General features: G+C 43.8%; 1 protein-coding gene across 4 annotated transcripts in view; it reads left to right on the top strand.

The window, feature by feature from the left end:
- The window catches only part of CTNNA2 (catenin alpha 2), a 459,457-nt gene that overhangs the window by 59,101 nt on the left and 376,159 nt on the right, over window positions 1-24,197 (top strand). For all 4 annotated transcript variants that reach the window (XM_077301175.1, XM_077301174.1, XM_077301176.1 and 1 more), the window contains exon 2: window positions 4,175-4,281. In XM_077301175.1, the coding sequence (XP_077157290.1) occupies window positions 4,180-4,281 (102 nt within the window). In that variant the 5' untranslated portion in view covers window positions 4,175-4,179. The remainder of the gene's footprint in view (window positions 1-4,174; window positions 4,282-24,197) is intronic.

The raw sequence follows: 24,197 nt of genomic DNA, 5'->3' as shown, positions 1-24,197 counted from the left end.
TGTCTGTCACTTTCATGGTGCAGTTTACCAAAAGGAAGACATGGATTTTATACTCCACTTTTTTCTACCTTAAGGAGTCTCAAAACTGCTTACAATTGCCTTCCTTTCCCCTCTCCACAACATATACCTTGTGAGGTGTTGGAAGAGTTTATTTATTTACTAGGGGCCAAGCCAGTTGCATTCAGGAATACAACGGCGCTAGATTGGGGTGGTGGGGTGGGGTGGAAGAACTCTCTGAACAGCCTCTCCCTCCCACCCAGGATCTGGAAAGGCTGCAGGCTGGAGGCCCTCAGGAAAGGAAGGGAACTCAGGCTAGCCATTGTACAGAGTATGGTGAGGTCACTACAAGAGAGAAGGGACATGTATGGTTTGTTGTTGATCTTGATCACTTTTAGGCTGACCCCTACAGAAGGTACTGCTCAGATGGACAAAACTGTTGTGGTCTTTCAGGTATGAAGGTGCAAGTCCAGGTGGCAAATCTCAGATTTGCATCGTTTTTCTAGCCAAAGAGCTTATTACAAACACCTTTGTTGAAACACATTAATAAGTCTGGGGTTTTTTTTGGTACTGGGTAGTACTGAAGTGATAGTATTGCAGTCCCATGCATTTGTCCTTTGAAGAATCCGTGTCGTCGAGATTTAGGGTGGGTAGAACTGGGTGGAATGACTGCGGTGGATGGTCGATTTGTTTTTTTTTTTCAACTTACCTAATTATCTACAATGTTTTTACAGTTTAATTATACAGCTAATAATACAGTTTAATGATATAGCAATTGAAGGAATGCAATTGTTTTGGGTTAAAGTGATCTGAAATAACTTTTTCACTGAAGCAGGATCCAAAACGCCCTCCCCCTCCCTCAAAAAACAAAACAAAACAAAGAAAATCAGAGTCATTTCCTTGCATTCCCATGCACCGAGATGAGAATGCTGGATATTTTTTTCCCTCCTCCATAGAATTGATAGAAATGACTTTAAAGGCAACAAAACTTAAAGTATGTAATAAAATATGTCAGTCTTGTGCACTGCAAATGGCGTGGGGGGGGGGAACAGAGCACCCTCCCTCACCTGTTTCTATTCCCTTATATGGCTGGGGGGCAAAACACACTCCTGGTCTCTTCTGTCATCTTGTGTTACATTAGCAAGATCCCTTGGGGTCTGTGCAGTCTTTCAGTGAAATGACAGGTGCTTCTACCTTACGGGTGCTTCTCTGATGTCTTTTTGCCTTTTTATTTTTCCCCATCTCTCTTCCTCAAACTTTTGGTTGTTGCTCTTTTAACTGAAACTTTCTTAGCTTTCTTTTACCATTGAGAAACCTCTGAAACATTCTTCAGACTTTGAGAAACTCAGAAGTGCCGTGATTGTGCAGAATATGGTTGGGAAGCATGGATGTGTACATGCCCACCTGGGGGCCCCTCCCCTTCCCACCCCCTCCAGGATCATCAGGGGCCATTCTGGGAGGGAGGAAACGGGACAACATGATCATATATGGCTATATCACCCAATAAATGTTTAACAAATTTTACAAAATATATATGAAAAATTAATTAATTCCCACCCATTCAGGAATCCAATCCAGGGCTGTCAAGAAACCCCAGGGTTTCATGAAGCCCTGGTTGAGAAAGCCTGTGTTGACTTCCCTTCATAAATGTTGTTTCTGCACATCACACCGATCAGCTTGGTGCCCATGCAGAGCAGCAGTCTGGTAGCTTGTAGAGCTATGTTTCAGGGGCAGAAAATCCTCACCGCTCAGATATCATTCCAACTGTGCATGCCCAGAGGGGAGGAGACATGTTGCCCCCCCACACACACCAATTTTCTTGCACCCATCCCTGTCGTAGCTACTTCAGTGAAAGGCTCTCAGCCTGTCAGTACAGGCTCATTGGGAGTCTTTGTTGCTTTGCTAGGGGGTCTGTTTTTCCTGTTTCTTGGAACAGGCACCAAAATATAAAGGATGTTCTCTGTCCTCAGATAAAGAAGAAGATATAAAAGCATGTTGGCCAGTCAGAATCACTATAGACATTGGATGTTCATTTCATCAGTTTGCTCACGGTTCAGGATCTTCTGTCTCAGCATGAGGGCACAGGTCTGTCCCCAGACATGCCAAATGCTGTGGCATGGAATATTCCCCCTACTGATCACTCCCGAAGGCATTGAGGAGAGTCCTTACCTACAGTGTCCCTGCAGGGACACCGCATGCTCCTGTCAGCTCTGCAGAGTCACGGAGCTGGCCGGGGTGTTCCTCCACCCCCACCGTAGTGGGAGACTGGCATGCTGCTCCTCTGCCATCATGTAGTGGGGGCTCCATGTCCCCCACTCCCTCCCGGTTCCGCCACTGCCACCGGGCAGCACACCGGACTTTCCAACCCCATCGTTGTGTGTGTGTGTGTTTGTGTGTGTGTGTGTGTGTGCTATGCCGGGACAGTCCACATTTACCGAGGGATTCCCTCCCCCATGCATATGCGGGAATTCATGCCATGCATAATGGGTCAGTGTTGAGCTGGATTTCATCTCTGTTCAGCAACTTACATCTTAGAATGCTTATTGACATCTTTGATTCTCTGGGTCCAGCACACTCTGTGTCTGTAAGGGAGCAATCTTCATTTCCCAGCTTCTCCTACAAGGTCATTAAAAACAAATATACAAACAAACAAGCTGATTAGTAGAATATTTGTTTAATGTTGGTTGCAAAGCTTCATAAATGCTGTTTTGGAAGAATATTACTTTCTTCTCCCAGTTGTATGGAGATTAAATTACAAGTGTTAGTTTAGGCTTATTTGTAGAATTGTAATGCTCAAAAGAGACCCAAAGATCAGGCAATGTAGTCTGCGTGTAATGGGAATAAGGGCAAAAATATGCTAGCCTTGGAAAACCTTTGCCACCAAATGAAATGCTGGGGTCATGAAGGATCAGAGGGAGGATCTGCAAGGGAAGCTTGGTAGGAAGGGGAAGTACTTGTCCATACTTATGCAGAATATAATTGCATAGCAGGCGGTCCCTTCCAAATCTATGATTCTGAAAGATAGGGAGATAAAATGTATCCTGACCTGACACCGTTGCCAATTGGAAACCAATTATTTGGAACAGGAAATGAAGAATGAAACATTCGCCACACTCACCTGCTCATATTTATCCACTTTGAAGGTGTGTGCTACTGAAAACCAAACCAATCACAGAATCCTAGAGTTGGAAGGGGCCATACAGGCCATCTAGTCCAACCCCCTGCTCAACGCAGGATCAGCCCAGAGCATCCTAAAGCAATCAGGTCACAGGTGATTGCAAGAACCTCCCCAATAGGGTTTTCCAAGGGAGAGACAAACAGGTGGTTTGTTACCGCCTTCCCATGTGTAGAGACCCTGGACTTCCTCAGTAGTCTCTCATCCAAGTACCAACCAGGGCTGAGCCTGCTTAGTTTTTGAGATCTGACAAGATCGGGCCAGCCTGGGCCATCCGGGTCAGGGCACAACATTAAAGCATGTAATGTATGCTTTGCACTTTTGCTGGGCTCTCAAACAGTAGCCTTTGATAAGGAATGATTCTTGCGCACAACTGGGATGTGCAGTAGTTTTCTAGCTTCAAGCCATTACTTTCTTAATGGGTAGAAAGATAAGATGAGGACAGCTGTTGGCAAATTAGATTTCCCATTTGAGGTCCATTTGAGTTGCTCCTAAGCAGAGTTGTGTGGATGCTTGTGCAGTGTGCTTAGTTGATATATTTTTTTAATGGTGTGGTCAGCTGAGATGTGTTGCTGCAACCCATTTTTTTTAACTGTCCTTTGATTTTTCTCTGGGGCAGGGCACATGAGTGTTGTCTTGGGCCATTCACAAAGGCATAATAGCTAGGGTTATCAGCTACCTGAATTCCTTCACGCTGAATTATTCATTTACATAGCTGGCTTTGCAAATCTGTCTGTGGTGGAGTAAAACCTTGCCGTTTTGATTTTATCACCTAATAGTTTCTTGTACATTTTTACCCAAAATAAAATGTGCATTGTATCTGAGGCCTTTGTGTGTGTGTGTGTGTGTTCATGTTGAAAAGCAAATGTATACCGTACCCAGTGAGTTGCAATTTGTGAGTTCCTTGATGCTACTTAGTCAATTTCTCAAGGGAGCATCTGATTAAAATTCTAATATTTGCTGTTCTTGCTTAGAGTCATAATGAATTTGTCTTCCTTCTAGGGAGCATGACGTCTGCCACTTCACCTATCATTTTAAAATGGGACCCCAAAAGTTTGGAAATCAGGACTCTCACTGTAGAGAGGCTATTGGAGCCACTAGTTACACAGGTAAGTTGCTTGTCTCCATGTTAGTTGCTCTTTTGATTGTTTTGGTGTGTGGTGTTGCTCAGTCAGTGGTTTTCTGGCTTGTAAAACATATAAGATCAGACAATAACCTTCTTAGATTACTGAAATGGTGTATTTTTCAAACTTCATGGAACATTTTGATTCTGTGTGGATCCGGTAGTATAGTAATCTAAATTATTGTGTTTACTTGCTGGATGGCTATGTTACTCAAATTGGAGGTCTCTGGATTTAATTGGAGAAAATAGTGATTTAATCTCTCGAGCAGAGTCGTTGGAAGCTCAGGTCTTCAAAGATGGAAGCCCTATGGCTGGGCAGGAAGGGTCCAAGTGAGGAAGCTTGTTTTTCTAACCTGGATGGGATGCAGCTGTCTATGGCTCATTCCGCCAGAAATCTGGGCGTGAACTTAGATGCCTCCCTCTCTGTGGAGGCCGAGATTGCCAAAGTAGAGCGGCTGGCATTCTTCCACCTGCACCAGGCACCCTACTTGGCTCCAGAACACCTAGCCACAGTGATCCATGTGACAGCCATCTCTAGACTGGGTTTCTGCAACTCGCTCTATGCAGGCCTACCCTTATCTGGAAACTGTAGCTGGTCCAGAATGCAGCAGCCAGGGTTCTCATGAGAACACCTTGGAGAGCCCACATCCATCGATCAACCAATGGATCCAGGCCAATCTAATAATTAAGCCTGGAACTAGGGGAGGGGGGAGGATCTGATTGCACTTCCCGCTCATGCGTAAGGTGTCATGTATATGACTTTTACTGAATTCTTGAAAGACATTCATAATGAAGGATGGAAAAAAGTCATTGCCCCTTCAACCCCCTAAAGTATCAAAAAGAAATGTGTATTCCCTTCTTTCAAGCTTGCCTATACCCCAAACAAGTATTTTCTTTTCTTCCGGTCAGCTGTCTGAGAGCTTAAATTGGTAGCTGAGCTCAGTGTTGGGGCTGACCTATTATGCATCTGTTAAATAATGAGTCGTCGAATGGCTATTGCTGTTGAAGGTACCCTTCTGTCGTTATTTGCCTTGCACTTGTGTTCAGCAGACCTCTTGTCATCTATACAGCACAAAGTGACATTAAGCTGTTATCACACAAGGCTATCTAGAATACACAGGTACAAAGCATTTCTTCTAGAAGAATATAAGGCATGTCCAGAATAAGAAAATAGTGTAAGAGGCACATTTGCTCTTACTGGATATCATATTTTAAATGCTTGTTGTTGTTCTTGTTGTTGTTCTTGTTGTTGTTCCTGTTCCTGTTCCTGTTCCTGTTCCTGTTCCTGTTCTTCTTCTTCTTCTTCTTCTTCTTCTTCTTCTTCTTCTTCTTCTTCTTCTTCTTCTTCTTCTTCTTCTTAGAATCATAGAATCATAGAATCATAGAGTTGGAAGGGGCCATACAGGCCATCTAGTCCAACCCCCTGCTCAACGCAGGATTAGCCCTAAGCATCCTAAATCCTCCTCCTCCTCCTCCTCCTCCTCCTCCTCCTCCTCCTCCTCCTCCTTCTTCTTCTTCCTATTATTATTATTACTATTATTATTATTACTATTATTATTATTACTATTATTATTATTATTTCAATTTATTACCCACCATTCCTAAGTGGCTCATGGCGGGTTACAACATTCTGAATAAAATCCCCCATAAAACCCCCATTAAAACCCCAGGTGTAAAACCCACATAGATCCAGTAATCACAATGCAAAAAAGAGATATGGCGGAAAAAACAATTTAAAACATTATCCATCCTCCCAATAAAAATCTCATAGAGAGAGTTAGGACGACGGAAGCCAATGATACCTGCATCTGTCATTCACATCTGGGGGGGGGGGATGCTGACCTTCCTTGCCATCCTGGCCTCAACCATAGACCTGGCAGAAGAGCTCCGTTTTGCAGGAAACACTGATAGCTGAGGCAGACTCCATTCAAGTGGCATTTGCAAGCCAATCATAAGCCAGATGATATCTCACGGGGAGGGTAATTGACAGGATACAATCCTCTCTCTCAGACTGTGCCAATTCCAGTCCTTCTGGCTGTAGCATTTTGTAGCGCGGAGCACAAGACAAGATGCTCAAAGAACAAAGAGAACTCGCACATCGTTAACTCTTTATATGCTTGAACGTATCGAGCGATTACAAAACGTCATTCCACCGGATTAAATTGCACTCCCTTTTCCCAACTGCTGTGATGGGAACGGCTCAGATCTGCAGCAGGGGTTTGCCGCTGGAATATCCTCTCTAAATGGAGGAATGGTTATTTTGAACTGCAGTGATTCAATTTTGTCTAAGAGTTACAAAGGTTGACTCACTGACGCTGCCTTTCCTTCCGACCTTTAAATTCGTTTTATTGCCATTTTAAGAAAGCCATTAGGAAAACATAACAAAATAGGATTGGTGGGGGTTCATTTAGAAGATGGAAATGCAAAATCTCTGCCCTTGGCAGAATGGGAAATGAAAATCCCCATTCTAAATTAATACCACTGGCAGTTCATTCTGCTCTTGCATTAGGACCTAGGTCGAGGATAGAAATGATGTTCTACCCTTCAACATGCCTCATCCTTACTGCCCAGATGTCGTTGGTTTAACTTGTCACATAGGTAATTCAGATATAGGAAACAGTTCATAGTGTTTAAATAGCATATATTGTCCGGCGGTTATAATATTAGATTGGGGTGCGGAATTTCCGCCCCCCCCTCCCCCCCTGAAATACTTTGGCCACCTCATGAGAAGGAAGGACTCCCTGGAGAAGAGCCTAATGCTGGGAGCGATTGAGGGCAAAAGAAGAAGGGGACGACAGAGAATGAGGTGGCTGGATGGAGCCACTGAAGCAGTCGGTGCAAACTTAAATGGACTCCGGGGAATGGTAGAGGACAGGAAGCCCTGGAAGATCATTGTCCATGGGGTCGCGATGGGTTGGACACGACTTCGCACCTAACAACAACAACATATCTTCATAGGATTGGAAAGATGGGCTTGCTTAGGCCCAAGTGAGTTCACGGCAGAGGTATTTTCTGAAATGAGGACTTGCTAATTTGCAGCTTAGTCATTTGTTATGCAGCAGTGGCTCTCTCTGACCCTGTTCCAGATGTCTCAGCCATCTGAGGATTGGCAGGCATAAATGAGGAACACATTATTTGCCTTGGTACTTTTCAGTTTTTACCTTCATAAAATCTGTATGTTCTGACCTGTGCATACTCGTAGGAGGCTGCAAGGACTGTTCCAGACTCTCTGGAAAACTGTGTTGATTTCTCCTGCTGCTGTTGGAATGGTAATTGTTAAGTAGTGAAACATCATCAATTTAGTAACGGAATAACATGTAGAGCTCCCTATCTTCCACCCCCAAAAGCATTGAATTATATATTTTAAAGTATTTTATAACATATACAGACTTTTTTTTTTTGGTCTGAGTATACCCACCGCAAAAATTACCTCTCTCAAATCTGTCTGCTATAGGTATTAATGAGATCGGAAGGATCAGCTGTGAGACCTGTCTTGGCATTTGTTTTCCATATTAATGGAAGCCCAGGCCAGCTGAGCTAAGTGCCAGAAGATCCTGGCTCATTCTGGCTGTGTTTGCAAGATCTTTGAGAGCATCATGAGAATGACAGTTGCCACTTCACGCAAAGCCCTGGAACGGACAAAGCCCTGTAGGATTTAAGAGTAGTCCCAGTTGTGGCCCAGATCAAGTTCAAGGTTTTGGTTTGAGCTTTCAAGGCCCTTGGTGGTCTGGGACCCACATATCTGAGGGACTGCCTAGCACCTTATACCCCCCCCCCCTTAAGTCTTGCACTCTGTGGGTACTAGCTTCTTGGTGGTTCCCAGCCCGAGGGAGGTTCGGCTGGCCTCAACTAGGACCAGTGTCTTTTCAGTCCTGGCCCCGACCTGGTGGAATGAGTTCCCTGAAGAGCTGAGAACCCTGCAGGGACTTTCTAGGTTCCACAGGGCATGCAAGATGGAGCTCTTCTGCCAAGTCTTTGGTTGAGGCCAGAGCAAGGAAGATCTAGGGGCCCCTCCACATTTAGTTACATCCACACAGCAAGCACCCAGACCCCTGAGGTGCTGGGTGGGAGATCTGGGATTTTAACTTGTTATTGTGTTTTTTAACACACCAGTTACTGTGTTTCTTTTATATTGTTTTAGTATTTATGGGGGGGTTTTAGGACTGTAACCGCCGCGAGATGGTTTCCAATAGCGGCGGGAAACAAATCCAAATAATCAATTAATACATAAATATTGGACAAACTTCCCTCTTCTTGATTTTGAATCAACTTGCAAATTTTCTAGTCAACAGTATGGCCAATGACCTCCTTTCCAAAAGCCTTGTCAACCTAGTTTGCAAATTAGTTTATTTATTTATTTATTTATTTATTATATTTATCTACTACCCTCCCCGGGGGCTCAGGGTGGTTTACGTAATAACATAAGAACAATACATGGAACAGTCTATAAAACATTTGATAAACGTGCAATAATATCTGATAATTGTAAACATATAACAGTATAGTAGTGTAACCAATAAACAAAACAACAGTGCAACAATACAAACAGGTCCAGGGTATATAGGTGGTGTTCTGAGGGGGGGGGGTTGTTACCATCCTACAGGTAGATAAAAATGGCTAGTCCTGATTGTCTGTTGGTAACAGTAGAAAAGAGCAAGAGTCCAGTAGCACCTTAAAGTCTTACAAAATTTGTGTCATGGTAGGAGCTTTTGTCAGTCACTGCTCACTTCTTCAGATACAGCTATATCTGAAGAAGTGAGCAGTGATTCATGGAAGCTCCTACCTTGCCACAAATTTTGTCAGACGTTCAGGATTACAGATTTAATCGTTAAAAAGAGTTTTACAATAAACCCTGAGGTTGTAAGAAAGGGGTGTTTTGGCTCATAGGTTTTGTAGTCCATGGGCATCTGGAGAGTTTGGTCACCCTGGTTTAAACTTTAGGCTGTAGAAGCAGCTGATTTAGAAGCACTAGAGGCTGGACAGCTCCCTTTTGCTAAGCTGGGCGGAGATGTAGCTTCCACACTTAACAGTTGATTAAGTTACACCTCTAGGAAGACAATAATGCAGATGTGTGTGTATGTGATGAGCACAAGAGGTAGAGGAAAGCTTCTCTCCCCCTTGATTCATTGTTAATTTGCCTGCACACTCCTTTTAGAATCTCGATGGTGGTTTTGTAACATAATGTTCTCTTAACTATTTCTGTTTTTTTTCTCCTGTTGCTTATGTGGGTGTGCATGTGTCCGCAGAGCTGTTCCAAATTGCTAAACGATTGGAAAAGTGGAAGGTAGTAAAGCCTAAATTCAGTTGAGCACCTGGATGTGTGCATTGCCAAGCCCTTGACATCTAGTCTAGGAATGTATGAATGGTTTAATAGTCCCGCTCATGTTTTGTGCTGTATCTTATGTTTGAAGGCATCCCTTGCATCATGAAATGTGGTAGATCAAGTGAAAGATGTCAACTCATTCTAACAGCATTCCCTTTTATCAAAATGCTGTCCATAATATGTTAATCACATGCAATTAAAATATGCAAATTCGATATGGCTCATGACATACTTCCAATCTGGCCTTTGGTGCTGAACAAAATGTCCATCCCTAATTTAGCACAGGAGACCGCACCTTCTCTGTGATTCCCCAAGATCCCTGGTGTAATAGAATTTGACTGTGGCAAGGAGCTTAAGTCCTGGTTTTCATAGCTTGACATCTTAAAGAAAGGCTTCCGCACTAAGGAGCATAAAGCTACAGAAAATTGAGTGCAGAGCATGTCTTCATGGATTATTATACAGGCTTGGAAAGAAGGTAGTTAGCTATATATTCACCTCATTCTAATCAAAGGGCAAGTATAGAATCCCATAATATACTGAAGCAAGCACTATATTAAAGAAGAACTAACACTCTTCCCCATTTTGATTTATAAGAGGGGGATCCTTGAAGAACAGCAAGGGACAGAAATTCCTGTTCCTTCTACCTCTGGCTCAGTGGAAAGGGAAGGTGACAGTAAGCTGCTTTGAGACTCCTTTGGATAGAGAAAAGCGGCATATAAGAACCAACTCTTCTTGTTCTTCTTCAGTAATATTGGGGCTCTCTTAGCCTCCCCTCCCTCACAGGGTGTCTGTTGTGGGGAGAGGAAAGGAAGAAGAAGAGTTGGTTCTTATATGCTGCTTTTCTCTACCCGAAGGAGTCTCAAAGTGGCTTAGAGTCACCTTCCTTTTCCTCTCCCTACTTGTTCCATTTTCTTTCTCTTCCTTGCTGTAAGAAAGTACAGAGGCTCTTGGCTGTCATGTAAGGCGGTAGGTAGTCTTCAGAAGGGTCTGTGGCTGTGTCCCAGTGATCAGTCACCAGACGAGTCACCTCATTCCTGTGAGAGAGCTATTATAGTGTGGCAGGAAATCTGAAGAAGGGTTTATGTGCAAAGTGCGCCTTGGCTCAGTGTCATGTTCGAGGGCTGCCATCACAACCCTAAACAGGGCTTGACATTTCTTTAGGCCTCCCTGCATGATCTCAGTTTTCAACAGTTTCGGGTTTTTTGTGTGTGCTGGAAGTGTTCTTCTCCTTTTCCTTTTCTGGCAGACGTAATGGTTGTCCTCAGTTTGCAAAATCCTCTACTGCAGGGGTAGCTGAACTGTGGTTCTCTAGATGTCCATGGACTACAGTTATGAGCCCCTGCCAGCATGGTGCTGGGAGGGGATCATGGTAATTGTAGCACACAGACATCTGGAGAACCACAGTTTGGCCATCCCTGCTCTGTTGTATAAGTGTGCATGTGTATATGTGCTATATACACATGGGTGGAAGGGGGGTTGCACATAGCTATTAAATTTCTCTTTCCTCTTGGTGCTTTTCTCCTGAGTTGTTATGCTTACCATTTTCCTTAACTAGCTCTCAGTTTTCTGCAGAAGGGCAACACTTAAACACTGAGTATTCTGCATTCTATGTAAAAAAAAAAAAAGATAAAGGTATCCCTTGTGCAAGCACTGAGTCATGTCTGACCCTTGGGGTGACGCCCTCTAGCGTTTTCATGGCAGACTCAATACGGGGTGGTTTGCCAGTGCCTTCCCCAGTCATTACTGTTTACCCCCCAGCAAGCTTGGTACTCATTTTACCAACCTCGGATGGAAGGCTGAGTCAACCTGGAGCTGGCTGCTGGGATTGAACTCCCAACCTCATGGACAGACAGCTTCAGACAGCATTTCTGCTGCCTTACCACTCTGCACCACAAGAGGTTCTTTCTATGTAGGGATGGCATTATATATCAACACAAGTGTATTATTATTGTTGTTATTTATTAAATTTGTATACCGACCTTCCAGAATGGTACCTAATATGATTAAGAATTAACAATGAATTAAAATGGACATAATAAATAAAAATCAACATTAGCAGTATAAAACACAAATAAAAAGTATAATTTAACAATTTAGCAGCATCTAAGTAATAGCAGCCTACAGATCAATCACTCTGTGATCTGTAAGTTTTGCTGTGAAGTGTTAACTTTTCCTACTTTAAACCCAAGTGAGGTGATTGTGCGAAGATATAGTGACAGTCAAATATAATAGTTCAGCCTTTTCCAAACTTTTGACTGTGGAGGAGCCCCTGAAATAAATTTTCCAGCTTCAAGGACCTCCAGAAGTGAAGTCGGCTGGCCATGCCTCCCTTCCACGTCCCAGGAGGTGACATAACTACATGTGCCCTTCTCTCCCCTTTTTGCTCCCCCACCCACCTTTACTACTGCTACAGTAGCTCTGCCTCATGCAGTCCAGAAAGAGGGGCAGGAACTGAGAACACAGGCAGAACCCTGCATACCATACCACAAACAATTCCCCTCTTTGATCCTTACACCCAAAGTATACCCACTGAGCCCTCTGGGTATGAGCAGCCATTTCCCTAGCTTGTGGCCAAGCCCATTAAGGCAATAGGGGAAAGACTGCAGACCCCCTCCACTGACCCCACTGACTCCTGGGGGTCCACAGACCCCTGGTTGGGAATCCCTGGTTTAGTTTATGCAGAACCTAAGATTTCGTTTATAAGTTGGACCTTTCCCCCTTATGATACATCTCCATGGACCATGGTAATTTGACATGGCAATATGATGCCCGAGGCTGATTGTACTTCTCCTTCCCTTTTGGCTGAGTTTGACGGAAGACACGAGATCTTGGGCCGCAAGGAACTCAATTTCTCATGGCAGTCTTTTATTCAGGGTTTGATTTGTTTAAACATTTCAGATTTTCAACTGACCCACAGTTTCCTCCAGGTTTGCAGGAACATCTCCCCTATCTATGCACGGCCCCACGATGTGAATGTTTTGATCTGCTTCCTGGGGCCAAATTGACGGATATTGTTTCAGCATTACATCAAGTATGCTTTGTGCACCAGGAGGATGGGAAATGTTGAATAGTTCTTATTAGATTCCTAGAGGGAGGAACCCCAAGGGTCTTGGTAATTCAGTGAAAACTAGTCTCTTCAGGTTCTTCTTGTAACAGTGATATGCTCTGCTTCCTCTCAGTGGATTTGTTGCATTATGGGCTTTCTTGTCGCTGTTGCTGCTTTATAATACCTCTACATGGGAAACTTTGCAGGAAGATTTAGCCATCATCTCTTTCTGCATCACTTTATCAGCCTATCGGAGGTAGCGGGGACTATCCAATTACCAGACTAATCTCTCCCAGATCCCACTGACACTTTCAAGGGACAAAATATAAGGAAGGAGTCTCTAATAGCCAATGCAGAAGCCTTTGCTTAAGGCAAAGCAATAAATCAGGCATTAGACTGGTGCCCTTAGGCACTGGTGAATCTTAGCTGTCTCCTTGCGATCTTGCTTCTTAATAGAGGGTATTGTATAAGCAAAGACCCAGGGTGGTGTAGTGAGTTTGGACCAGGAAGATAGGGGCTCAGGCAGTGAAACCCCCTGATCCGGTTTCAGCCTAACTAACCTTAAAGGCAAGAAGGAGAAGAGTTGGTTCTTGTATGCCACTTTTCTCTGCCCGAAGGAGTCTCAAAGCGGCTTCCAATCGCCTTCCCTTTCCTCTCCCCACAACAGACACCCTGTGAGGGAGGAGAGGCCGAGGGAGCCCTGAGATTACCGAAGAAGAAGAAGAGTTGGTTCTTCTATGCTGCTTTTCTCTACCCGAAGGAGTCTCAAAGTGGCTTAGAGTCACCTTCCCTTTCCTCCCCCCACAACAGACACCCTGTGAGGGAGGTGAGGCTGAGAGAGCCCTGATATTCCTGCTCGGTCAGAACAGCTTTATCAGTGCTGTGGAAAGCCCAAGGTCACTCAGCTGGCTGCATGTGGAGGAGGAAGGGGGAATCCAACCCGGCTTGCCAGATTAGAAGTCTGCATTCCTAACCACTACACCAAGCTGTCTCTCTACCTGAAGGATTAATAAGAAGGAGGAGGGGTGATTTAAAAATGCAAATAAGCCAACAACGTAAAATAAATACATGATTCAGTTAGACCACCTTGTTTACCAATTCTCTTGAGGCAGAATATCCGGCATCTGCATGTTCTGCATCTCTTCAGGCAAAAGATTTCTAACTATCTTTAGCAAGTTATACCTTTAATATTAAATAAAGAGGATTTATAATATTCACTGATGCAATTTGCTTAATGGCATGCTCTGTTTCATGTTAGAACTGTGTGTGTGTGTGTGTGGGGGGGAGCTAACCAGTCCTCGCTGTTGCAAGAGGAATAAGCCAATTACCAGCTCTTGGTTTTGAGCTTAATCGAATTAATATGCTTATACAGAGTGCTTTGGAAACAGTTATGCGTTTCTGCTCTACTGCAATGACTTGGAATGCAGAATTTCTTTCAAATATTTTAGAACAAGCCATAATTTAATTCTTTCCCTTTCCCCTCTGAAAAACCTCTTGTGAACTGCTTTTGACAACCAGATCCACTGCTTCAATGAAAAACATCTCACATATTGAGAAAAAAGAAGGAAATTTGTCGAATTGTAGAATTGCATTGTTGTCAGCCATTTAAATACATGAGGATCTTCAGGATTTAAATGGCGAGCATCAATTTTTTTTTATGAGGTGTTGCTCAGCTATCTTATTTATTAACCAGGGTGGGGGAAGGTGGGATCTAGATAAACAAATGCATTGATTAAGGCCCCACCCTGTGAAAGTTATGGCTCCCAAAGCTCAACGCACACTGAAGTCTGTTGGAGCAGCCTTGCAGGAGTGACAAGACAAACCAGAAAAATTTGCTAGAATCTAAGAGGTTGAGCGTGTATGTAAAGATGCATGGATACATACAGGCATAGTGGATTAATGGATATGGAAGGCGTCCTAACAGGCACTACCAAAGGAGCTGGGCTTAAAACAGGATTCCTGCATTTGTAAGTTAGGACCAAGCAGAAGTAACGCCAACAAAGATTTACAAGGATTTGGTTCAGTTTCTTGGTTTGTGACCCTTCAGCTAACTGGGGTTAGTGATGTTAGTTGCTGCATTGTGCTAGTTCCTGCATAGATGATCCTGGAGGACCTTTCCAACTCTATGATTCTTTGTGGACCCATTTTTGTAGCCAGTCTATTTGTATGTTTCTGAATGCCACCTGGTCAGGAACTTGTTTGTTCGTTTGTTCTTGGCCAGGAACTTGTTTGTTTCTATCCCTTGTTACACCTGACTGTTTTACTTTAAGAATTTTTATCTGTGTTTATGCATACAGCTATCTTCGAGGTGTTACCATATCTGAGACTGCAGTTGCTTTGCATAGAATTGCAGAGAGGCTGCACTATACCATCTCTTACTAGCAGTAGCAGCTTTTATTACAAGCTAATCGTGTGAAAGTATAATCAGTCCTCATTCTGAGCTGCTGCTGAATATGGAGTAGTTTTCCGAGTACATATATTTTCATCTGTTGATGTTTTCGCAACAAATTATGCATAGCTGCATATTGCTACTTAAGCTTTAATTCAGGGTTTGACCTGCTTTCATGGTCATACATCACCATCAAAGGTTAAAACCAGCCATTGGGTAAAACAGTAACTGTTCAAGACAAACATTCCTGAATCTTTGTCTTGAAAGTTTAAAAAAAAATTGAAAACTTAGACCTGAAGAGACTTGTATTTCCAGTAAATTGTACATTTGGTGGATTGATTCCTCCTTATGATATGAATTAACCCTCGGTAGCCTGACCCCATCATATTTCAGATGCTAAGCAGAGTTGTCCCTAATTATTATTTTGATCAGAGACCTCCAAGGAAGTCCTGGTTCATGATACAGACAGTGGCAAACCACCTCTGACTATGTTGTGCCTTGAAAGCCCTATGGTGTCCCCAGAAGTATTCTACCACCATCATGAGATGAATGCAAAGAGATTTTTACAGTTTGGAACTTTTCTTTTGAAGTAGCTTGTCCTTCGGTATTTGTCACTTGTGTGTGTGTGGCAGGGCCCAGTTCCGACGTACCTCTGCTCACTACAGGTCATCTGTCAGCACAAGGCTGTTTTCATAGAGGTAAACGAGGTGAATCACACCCAAACAGAGGCCCATTCCGCACACGCTGGATAATGCACATTCAGTGTGCTTTTGCAGCTTGATTTTCCTGTGCGGAACTGGATAATCTACTTCCAAAGTGCATTGAAAGTGCATTATCCAATGTGTGCGGAATAGCCCAAAGGATTCTTTCAATCTCACTATGCATGCTAACCTCGTTCAATTCTTATATCCACATTACTTACAATCCTCTCTTCTTTTTTAATTTATTTCATTTGGGACAATGTCTGACTCTTTGTCAGACTAAGAACTGATCATAACAGTAGAAATATAGAAGGAAAAGTTAATCTTGTTACTGGACAGTTTACTAATGTAACAAGACTAACTTTTGCTTATATATTCCTACTGTTATGATGGTCAGTTCTTAGTCTGACGAAGGGTGCTTGCACTCGAAAGCTCACGCCCTGAATCAATCTTTGTTGGTGCTAAAGGTGCTACTGGACTCTGATTTTATTGTGCTACTTCAGACCAACATGGCTACTCATTTGAATCTATCCTGGTTTAACAATAGTATGCTCTTCCCCAGGAATGCTAGGAATTGTACTTCTGTGGGAGTTGTAGAACTAGTGTCATGAAATTAATTCAAAAGAATTTTCAGCTGAACATCCAGAAGCAATTCCTGACAAAGCCATCCCTCAGTGGAACAGGCTTTCTCGGGAGGTGGTGGGTCCTCCTTCTTTGGAAGTTTTTAAGCAGAGGCTGGAGAGCCACCTCATGGAAATGCTGATTCTCTGAATTTAGGCAGATTGTGAGTGGATGGGCAGAAGGGACTGTGTCGATGCTTGGCTCTTGTGGCCCTTCCTTGGGAAATGCTGATCTCCACTTTGGAATCAGAAGGCAAATTTCTTCCAGGCCAGACGGGTCAAGGATTCTGGTTTTTTGGGGGAGAGGCATCATCTGGGCATGGAATTGGGGTCACTGTGGGTGGGCAAGTAGTTGTGAGTTTCCTGCATTCTGCAGGCGATTGGACTAGATGACTCTAGAGATCCCTTCCAACTCTATGATTCTATAGGTCCAAGACAGAATTATTGGCTTCCCAACCAATACTCACTATTCTTTGGAAGCAGAAATAGCGAGCTCTGTAGCACAGATAACATAAATATAGCCCGGGAGAATCACTTGCATGATTTCGAAGTAGTGTGACTGCTTTCAAATATTTATGAAGGAAATGGGCTGCAGCTGTTGATTTTCTTAAAATATTGAGTTTGTTGAAATCAAATCAACAAACCAGAGTTTTTGCAATCATTTAATCATCTGAGCAGTTGAGGCATCAACCTTTAACAAGAGATCTCCCATCTGGCTTAGCTGCTCTGTAATGAGAGCAAATGAAGAAAACGTTGAGGCCAAATCTGATTGCAGCATTAGCAGATACAAGGGACACGATTAGAGCTGAGCTTGGCATGCTTAATTTTCAGTATTCAGTCCCATGCTCAGTATTAAAAAACAACAACAACTAGGGAGCAGAGTTCAACATCTTACACTGATCACTAGAAATATCTGCTAGATTGGTTTTTAAAACTTTAAACTCATTTGGAAGTGAACGTTCTAGAGCTAAATATACACCCAAGTGTTTGCTATACCTTCTAACCCCATTCAGTAGAGCTCACTGAAGAACCGCAAGTTCTCCCTCTGAGTTGTTCTCGCCTGTTGCTAGGAAGGGAAACCTTTTCTTCCAGGTCCTGCTTTCCTGCTTCCTGCTGGGAATCACCAGTGGTTGGGTGTGGTCATGACCACCCCTTTAAGACCTTGGGGTGGGAGCACAAGGGCAGGCACACAGGAGGCAGCTGGGTGTAAAAGGAGGGATGGGGGGAGTGCTCGGGGTTGGATGCAAGGAGGAAGGTGGAGAGAGGGCGATTGATGGAGGAGGAAGGCCAACATGGCCAGATGGTTGACAGGGCTTCTGTGATCCAGGAGGGAAGGGGTGGTGGAGGGAGGCTATACTATCTTTTCTGTGCCTGTTATGAGAAGGAGCATGCACTTCACATAGTGGCCATTTCCCTTACAATGGGAGGCCTGCGGAGAGAGGGCGGAATAAAAGTTTTAACAACAACAGCAACAACAACTTTTTTCAGATATTTGTACAATTTGGTATCTGGTCTGGGTTTGTATTCTGTACCCGACCCCAGTGTGCAAAACTAACGATCAGCATACCTAGGTCTTGATTCAGATTTACATGCATGGCACATTATGGAGAGCTGTGAACAGTGGCGTTAAAAGACCCCACAGTGCGAGGATGCACAGACACATACAGAACCGTTATCCTTTGGATGTTTTTTTTTTAAATTTTACTGGTTGTAATTTTCCCTTCAGAGTCTTCTGCTGGCTGAAGTTTCACTTTATGTATCTAATCTACAAAAGTTTATGCTACAGTAAATTTATTCCGTCTCCCCCCTAATTTTGTTACATGAATTATGATATATGGTAATGATGATATATAATGCCTTAATATATGTGGAAAAAACAAAAGCAGCATGCTAATAACTATTCATAAAGAATCAGAAAAAGCAAGAGGGTATGTTTCTTTTTCTTTTTTTGTAGTTCTAAGCACACAATAAAGATGTTCTAGTGTTCTCAGTACTTATCTTTATACTACAAATGTTTTCTTTCAAAGCCTTTAGCATACTAATTTCACAAAAAAGGCTTAATCTTGTTTGAATGTTGTTTTATTGACTAAATAAATCTGCCTGTTCTTAAAGATGCCACAGGACTCCTTTTGGTTCTGTTTTTGTTTGTTTTTTACAGCATTATAGCTGATCATTATATCTAACTAGGCGCTAGATTGGGATGGGGGTGGATTGGAAGAACTCTGCAGACGGCCTTTCCCTTCCCCCAGGACCCGAAAGGCTGCAGGCTGGAGGGTCCTAGGAAGGGAACTCACCGGCAAGGGCAGCTCTCATGCAGCAGCAGTCTTCGAGCCTCGGATGGAAGTTGGAGGAAGAGGGGGTGGTCAGGGGTGGGGGGCGGAAGGCAATTGGCTGGCTGCTGGATAGACAGGCAAGCCGGTTGGAGGAGGAGACACTCGGGCGGGACAGCTGCCCTGAGTGGGTGTTAAGCACTGAGTGGCACTTAAGCCATGAGACCAGCTCCTCCTCCATGTGAAGGCTGTGGGGTGAGGTGAGACACACCAGGGAACCAGAATTGGCAATTTTGCATGTCTAGTTCAGGCCCATATGTAGATAACCATGTAGCTGGGCCAGATAGAGTAGGAAGAGACCTCCAGGGTCATCTAATCCAACCCCCTGCAGAATGCAGGAAATTCAGCCACAGTGAACTCAATTTCATGTTGAGCCCCCACCCAAAAAATCCCAGAATCCCTTGGGAGACCCTCCCCCAAAAGGGAATTCATTTGCATGCACATGTGCAGGTCTCTTGAGGAGACTCTTAGGATCTAAGTCATTTACCTTATAATTGACACCTTACCTGTAATGTGGTCAATCATCTCGAAGATCTGAAAGTAGGCTGCTGTCCTGGTGCCTCCTGCTGCCTACCAGGAATACTTTATTCTCTAGAACCATTTGGCTCAAAGGAGATGTACGGTGGCAGGGTCAGGCCCAAAGAGGATGCTATTCTGGCCAGGTCTGACACATCCAAAATCCAGATATAGACTGCCAAGCAGCTCACTAATTTGGATATAAGTCTGATCTTTAAAAAATCAAATGAATCTAACTTCCAAGTCAGTACAATTGCAAGTTGGCCTGTAAAGCTCTTAAACCAGAAGGTGCGGTGGGACCAGGATGCCTGTTTTTGAATCAAGGTCACTTTGAGGTTCTTCTCAGGGGAGGTGTCAGAGCCAGAGTTGGATGTGATTACGTTCAATATTTCCATGAAATGTTCCAGTGGGTCAGAAAGAAGAATGACAGAGTGAAAATATATTTCAACTAAAGGAATATGAATCTTGACCGTGTGGCTTTCCCTTGTCAGCATGCCCCTTGAAAAGCCATTGCTGAGGGTCAGAGGACCATGCATGCAGAATAGTACATCATGTGCAGGAAGAAAGGGGCTTCGGTGGCTCATTGATTCAGTCATTGATTGATTAATTCATTCATTCGTGTTGGAGGCCACCCTTGGAGTTGTCAGTCTTATAGGAGGTTGGCTTGTGACCACTGGTGTAAAGGCAGGACCAGGCATTGGGCGAGGCAATTAGAGGTGCAAATCTGCAGCAGCAAAGTTGCAGCTTAGTGGTAGCCAATACTTTGCTTGGATTAATAGAGACCTGAGAAGGACGCATGAGATGAAGCACAAAAGTAATGCGTTAACGCACTGACGATTCTTGACATCTTTTGTGGCTTGCCACTGGCTTGTGATCTGCTTCAGCTGACAAACAGAATTGTGTTCAAGGTAATGCTAAATCCTTGTCTTCTCTCTTGTACAGGCAGGTCTGTACAAATTCACCCGCTGGCAACCCGGCCTGCAGTCAGAGGGTGTCAGGAGGTCCCCTGCCGCCCTGCCTCTGCTCTGATCTCGGAGCGAAGTGCGGAGGTTTCCCACACAGGAGACTTTGGTTCAAAGCCAGGTTCCTAACTAGGCAGACATCTGTAAACAAGGACATTTAGCAACATCTTTTTTTCCCCCTCTATCCCTTCTCCTAGTTACTCTTCTCATTCACATCTCATGAAATGCTTCAGGTTCTGCCAAGTCTGACTCCAGTGGTATTTATGAAGGCCAACAAAGTTTTATTCAAAGTGTAGGCATTGATAGAATCCCAGAATCCTAAAGTTGGGAGGGAACTCCAGGGTCATCTAGTCCAACTCCATGCACAGTGCAGGAACCCAAACTGCCTTCCCACCCACAGTGACTCCAGTTTCATGCCTAAGTGATCTTTCCACCAAAGGGTTTGTTTTCTGCCATCTTGAGGTTATTTGATCTTTAAAGATTGGGGTTTTATTTATTTTTATATTTATATCCCACATCTTCCGGCAACTGCTGGCCTGAGGCAGCTCAGAGTAAAACAATAAAAACATAGTCTGATGTATCAACAATTAAAACATGCACAACCACAATTAAAACAATCAAATATTGAGTTGTATGTGTTTTATGAGTCCAAGGAGGAAGGCTGAGTAGAAATTACATACATTCATACATACATACATACATACATACATACATACATACATACATACATACATACATACATACATACATAGAATCAGAGTTGGAAGGGACCTCCAGGGTCATCTAGTCCAACCCCCCGGCACTATGCAGGATACTTACCACCCTATTGCTCATCCACTGTCACCTGCCACCCCCTTGAACCTTCACAGAATCAGCGTCTCCGTCAGATGGCTCTCCAGCCTCTGTTTAAACCTTTCTAAAGATGGAGAATCCACCACCTCCCGAGGAAGCCTGTTCCACTGAGAAACCGCTCTGACTGTCAGGAACTTCTTCCGGAGGTTTAGATGGAATTTCTTTTGAATGAATTTCATCCCATTCATTCTGGTCTGTCCCTCTGGGGCAAGAGAGAACAACTCTGTTCCATCCTCTACATGGCAGCCTTTTAAATACTTGAAGATGTTTATCAGATCCCCTCTCAGTCGTATCCTCCCCAGGCTAAACAGACCATACATACATACATACATACATACATACATACATACATACATACATACATACATACATACATACATACATACATACTTTGTGCACTCTGCCTTGAGTTTTCTGGGAAAGGAAGACCATAAATAAATGATTCCCTTTGAGCTCCACCCATCTCTAAAGAATCTATTAAGTTAATATTGGTTCCAGAGGGATCTGGTGTCAATAATAATAATAATAACTTTGAACAGCCTTTGTTTAATTCACTTCATGTGTGTTCCCTTGAACACTCTGAGATAGGCCTCGTGAGATCAGGGAAGGAAGGTCAATAGTTTATCCCCACATTGCTGACAGAAGGCCTGAGAGGCCTGCATGCATTTTAAAGCTGACTGCATTGCTAAAAATCACTGTGAAACAGAGATTAATGACAGCCGAGGATAAAATCAGATTTTAGCACTGCTGGATCTCCGTCTGCAGTTGTGTCATTACAGATCACTTTGGAAATGCTTAATAATAAGCCCAGAAAACAGCCAGGAAGAAAAAGCCTGGGGGGAGAGAGGCAGAGAGACCCCCCTTCCCCTGCAGGTACTTATTCGCTCTTCTCTTTTACTGCTTCCTCTGTTATCTCTAGAGAATCTTTGAAATCAGGTAAACTGGCCATTTGCACTGCGCTGTGGACTGCAGGTAGGAAGGAGACTGAGATATTACGGACCGCGAATACATTTAAGTGCCATCTAGGTTGAAGGCGGTTTTATTGCTTAGGGAATGCATTGCAGCGTCTTTTAAATTAGGGGCCGTGCACAAGCAGACAGATGTTCTCTTTGCCAAGGTCCCTCATTCTCCCTGATGGGAGAGGCATAAAGATGCCATGAGCACATGATTCCACATAAAGCTGAGATTGCCCCACACTTTTATCAAAATCTGCCGCTGTGTAATAGATGTTTTGCAGGGTGGGGTGGGCTGCTGCCTTCTTAATATTAAAACCTTCCCCTAAATGCCTTCTATTATTCATGCCGTTGCCCCAGCGAAGTTTGGACAGCCCCTGTAGCAAAGGCCAGTAATAGATTCAGGCCGGCTTGTGACAAATTGACAGCCTCTCAAGAGGATCTGAATGACCCAGCTGGCTTGCATCTTCTAATGCCGTTTTGGGAAAGAGCCTGGGATATGTTTGCAATTAGGCAGACATCTGCAAAGAGGCATTTCCAGTCAGAATCAGAAACACTCTTTTCTTTTTACATATTGCACACTATTTTTAGCCTTCGGGCTTCATCAGCCTCACACGATGGCTGTCATATACATCAGCTGGCATAGCTGCCATATCACGACGAGTCCTTTTTGATTTGGGATTTTACGTCACGTGCAGCCGGGAGACACTGTCTTGAGTCTTTCTGCAGGGACGTAAAGCCAGCGAGCTGATGTGCGGCAAAGCGAGAGAAAGCTAGGGATTGCTCCAAGTCTGTTCTGTTCTGTTCTGAACATTCAGTAGTGTTGGGTGCGCTATGCGCAGGGAGCTGGGAGCAGGCAGTATGGAAGTTACAAGGTTACCACAACAAAAAGGTTGTGGTACTTTGAGCCCTTGAAGCCCTTGAAGTACTTTGAGCCCTTGGAAACATTCTACAGATGCTCACTATTACAATAAGGAGCAGTGGTACCGTTTCCTACACTGCATCCAAGTGTAGCCCAAGGATTTGGAAGCTTAAATAAGGGTAAGAGAATTCTCTGCTCCTAGCTTTTGTTTCCTGCCACTGCTTGGAGATGTGGTGAAGAGACACACTCTTTGTTGTTTTCAAGGCCGTCACATTGTTAGTATTATGTCACTTCTGTGGCACAACTGGAAGTGATACAAAACTCTCTCGGAATCATCAGAAACTATAGATTTACTGTAGAGTTTCTGAGGAGGCGGGGCATCACTTCTGCAGAATTGACATCACCCCAATGACTCCTCCGCCATCCCGCCCTCATTCTGTTGCTCGTTGCCAGGGTAGGCTATGCCATTCCTGACCATCTTAAGTCTTAATTATTGGCAAAAGGGAGGGACACCATGGTGATATGGGAAAGAGTGGAAACAGAAGCAGTTATAATGGGACGATTTTGTGCAACTGCAGTGCCATGTGTTTCTTAAATAGTTTGGTTAGGGAAGTAGCACTTCATATGATACATGACTTTCTTATGGGTTTAAATGCCTCAGGATGTTGAGACAAGATAAATTCATGGCGGTTCTAGATCTATCACTATCTAATAGCTTCCCAAGAGCATTTGGCTGATCACTCACTTATTGGGAATTATTGACTTGTGTGTTGCTGCATGGATGTGATCAGCTTGTATAACACCGTGTGAAGCTCTGTGATGTTCTGCATGCCACTTTGAGCTGAGCCTCCAGCTGGTTGTCTGCTCTCCCATCCCATTCTCGCCCTCACGGGGAAAATCTCTGTCTCTCTCATTTAAGTGTATACATAGCCTTTAATGGATCACAGTTCTTGCTTACATATTGACTTTTGATTTGATACCAGTTCACACAGTTGTATTTGTCACACAATGGTAAGAAAACTTGGGGGAGGTGCCAGAACCAAGGCGGGGGGAAATCCCTCAAAATCAGTAGGTGTTCTGCCTATGGACAAACCTCCTAAGAGTGACTGAATTCTTCTTCAGGTGAATTCTGTGGACATCCTAGAGATGTACAGGCCCTACAGTTTCTCCGTACTCCTGGGGGAGACTAACCTCAGGACCCTTGACATCCTTCAGACTTCCTTGGGAGTTCTCTTGGAGAAGACCTCCCCCGCACTCCCCCAAGTGGAAATTTGGTATTGACTGTGAGTGGGAAGTGAGAGAGAGAGTTATTGACCCATGTGGAACGGGTTTCGTATTCTATTGTTTT

Source organism: Paroedura picta, chromosome 10 (assembly GCF_049243985.1).
Source record: "Paroedura picta isolate Pp20150507F chromosome 10, Ppicta_v3.0, whole genome shotgun sequence".
Taxonomy (NCBI): Eukaryota; Metazoa; Chordata; class Lepidosauria; order Squamata; family Gekkonidae; genus Paroedura; species Paroedura picta.
This window is presented reverse-complemented; position numbering and strand designations above follow the sequence as displayed.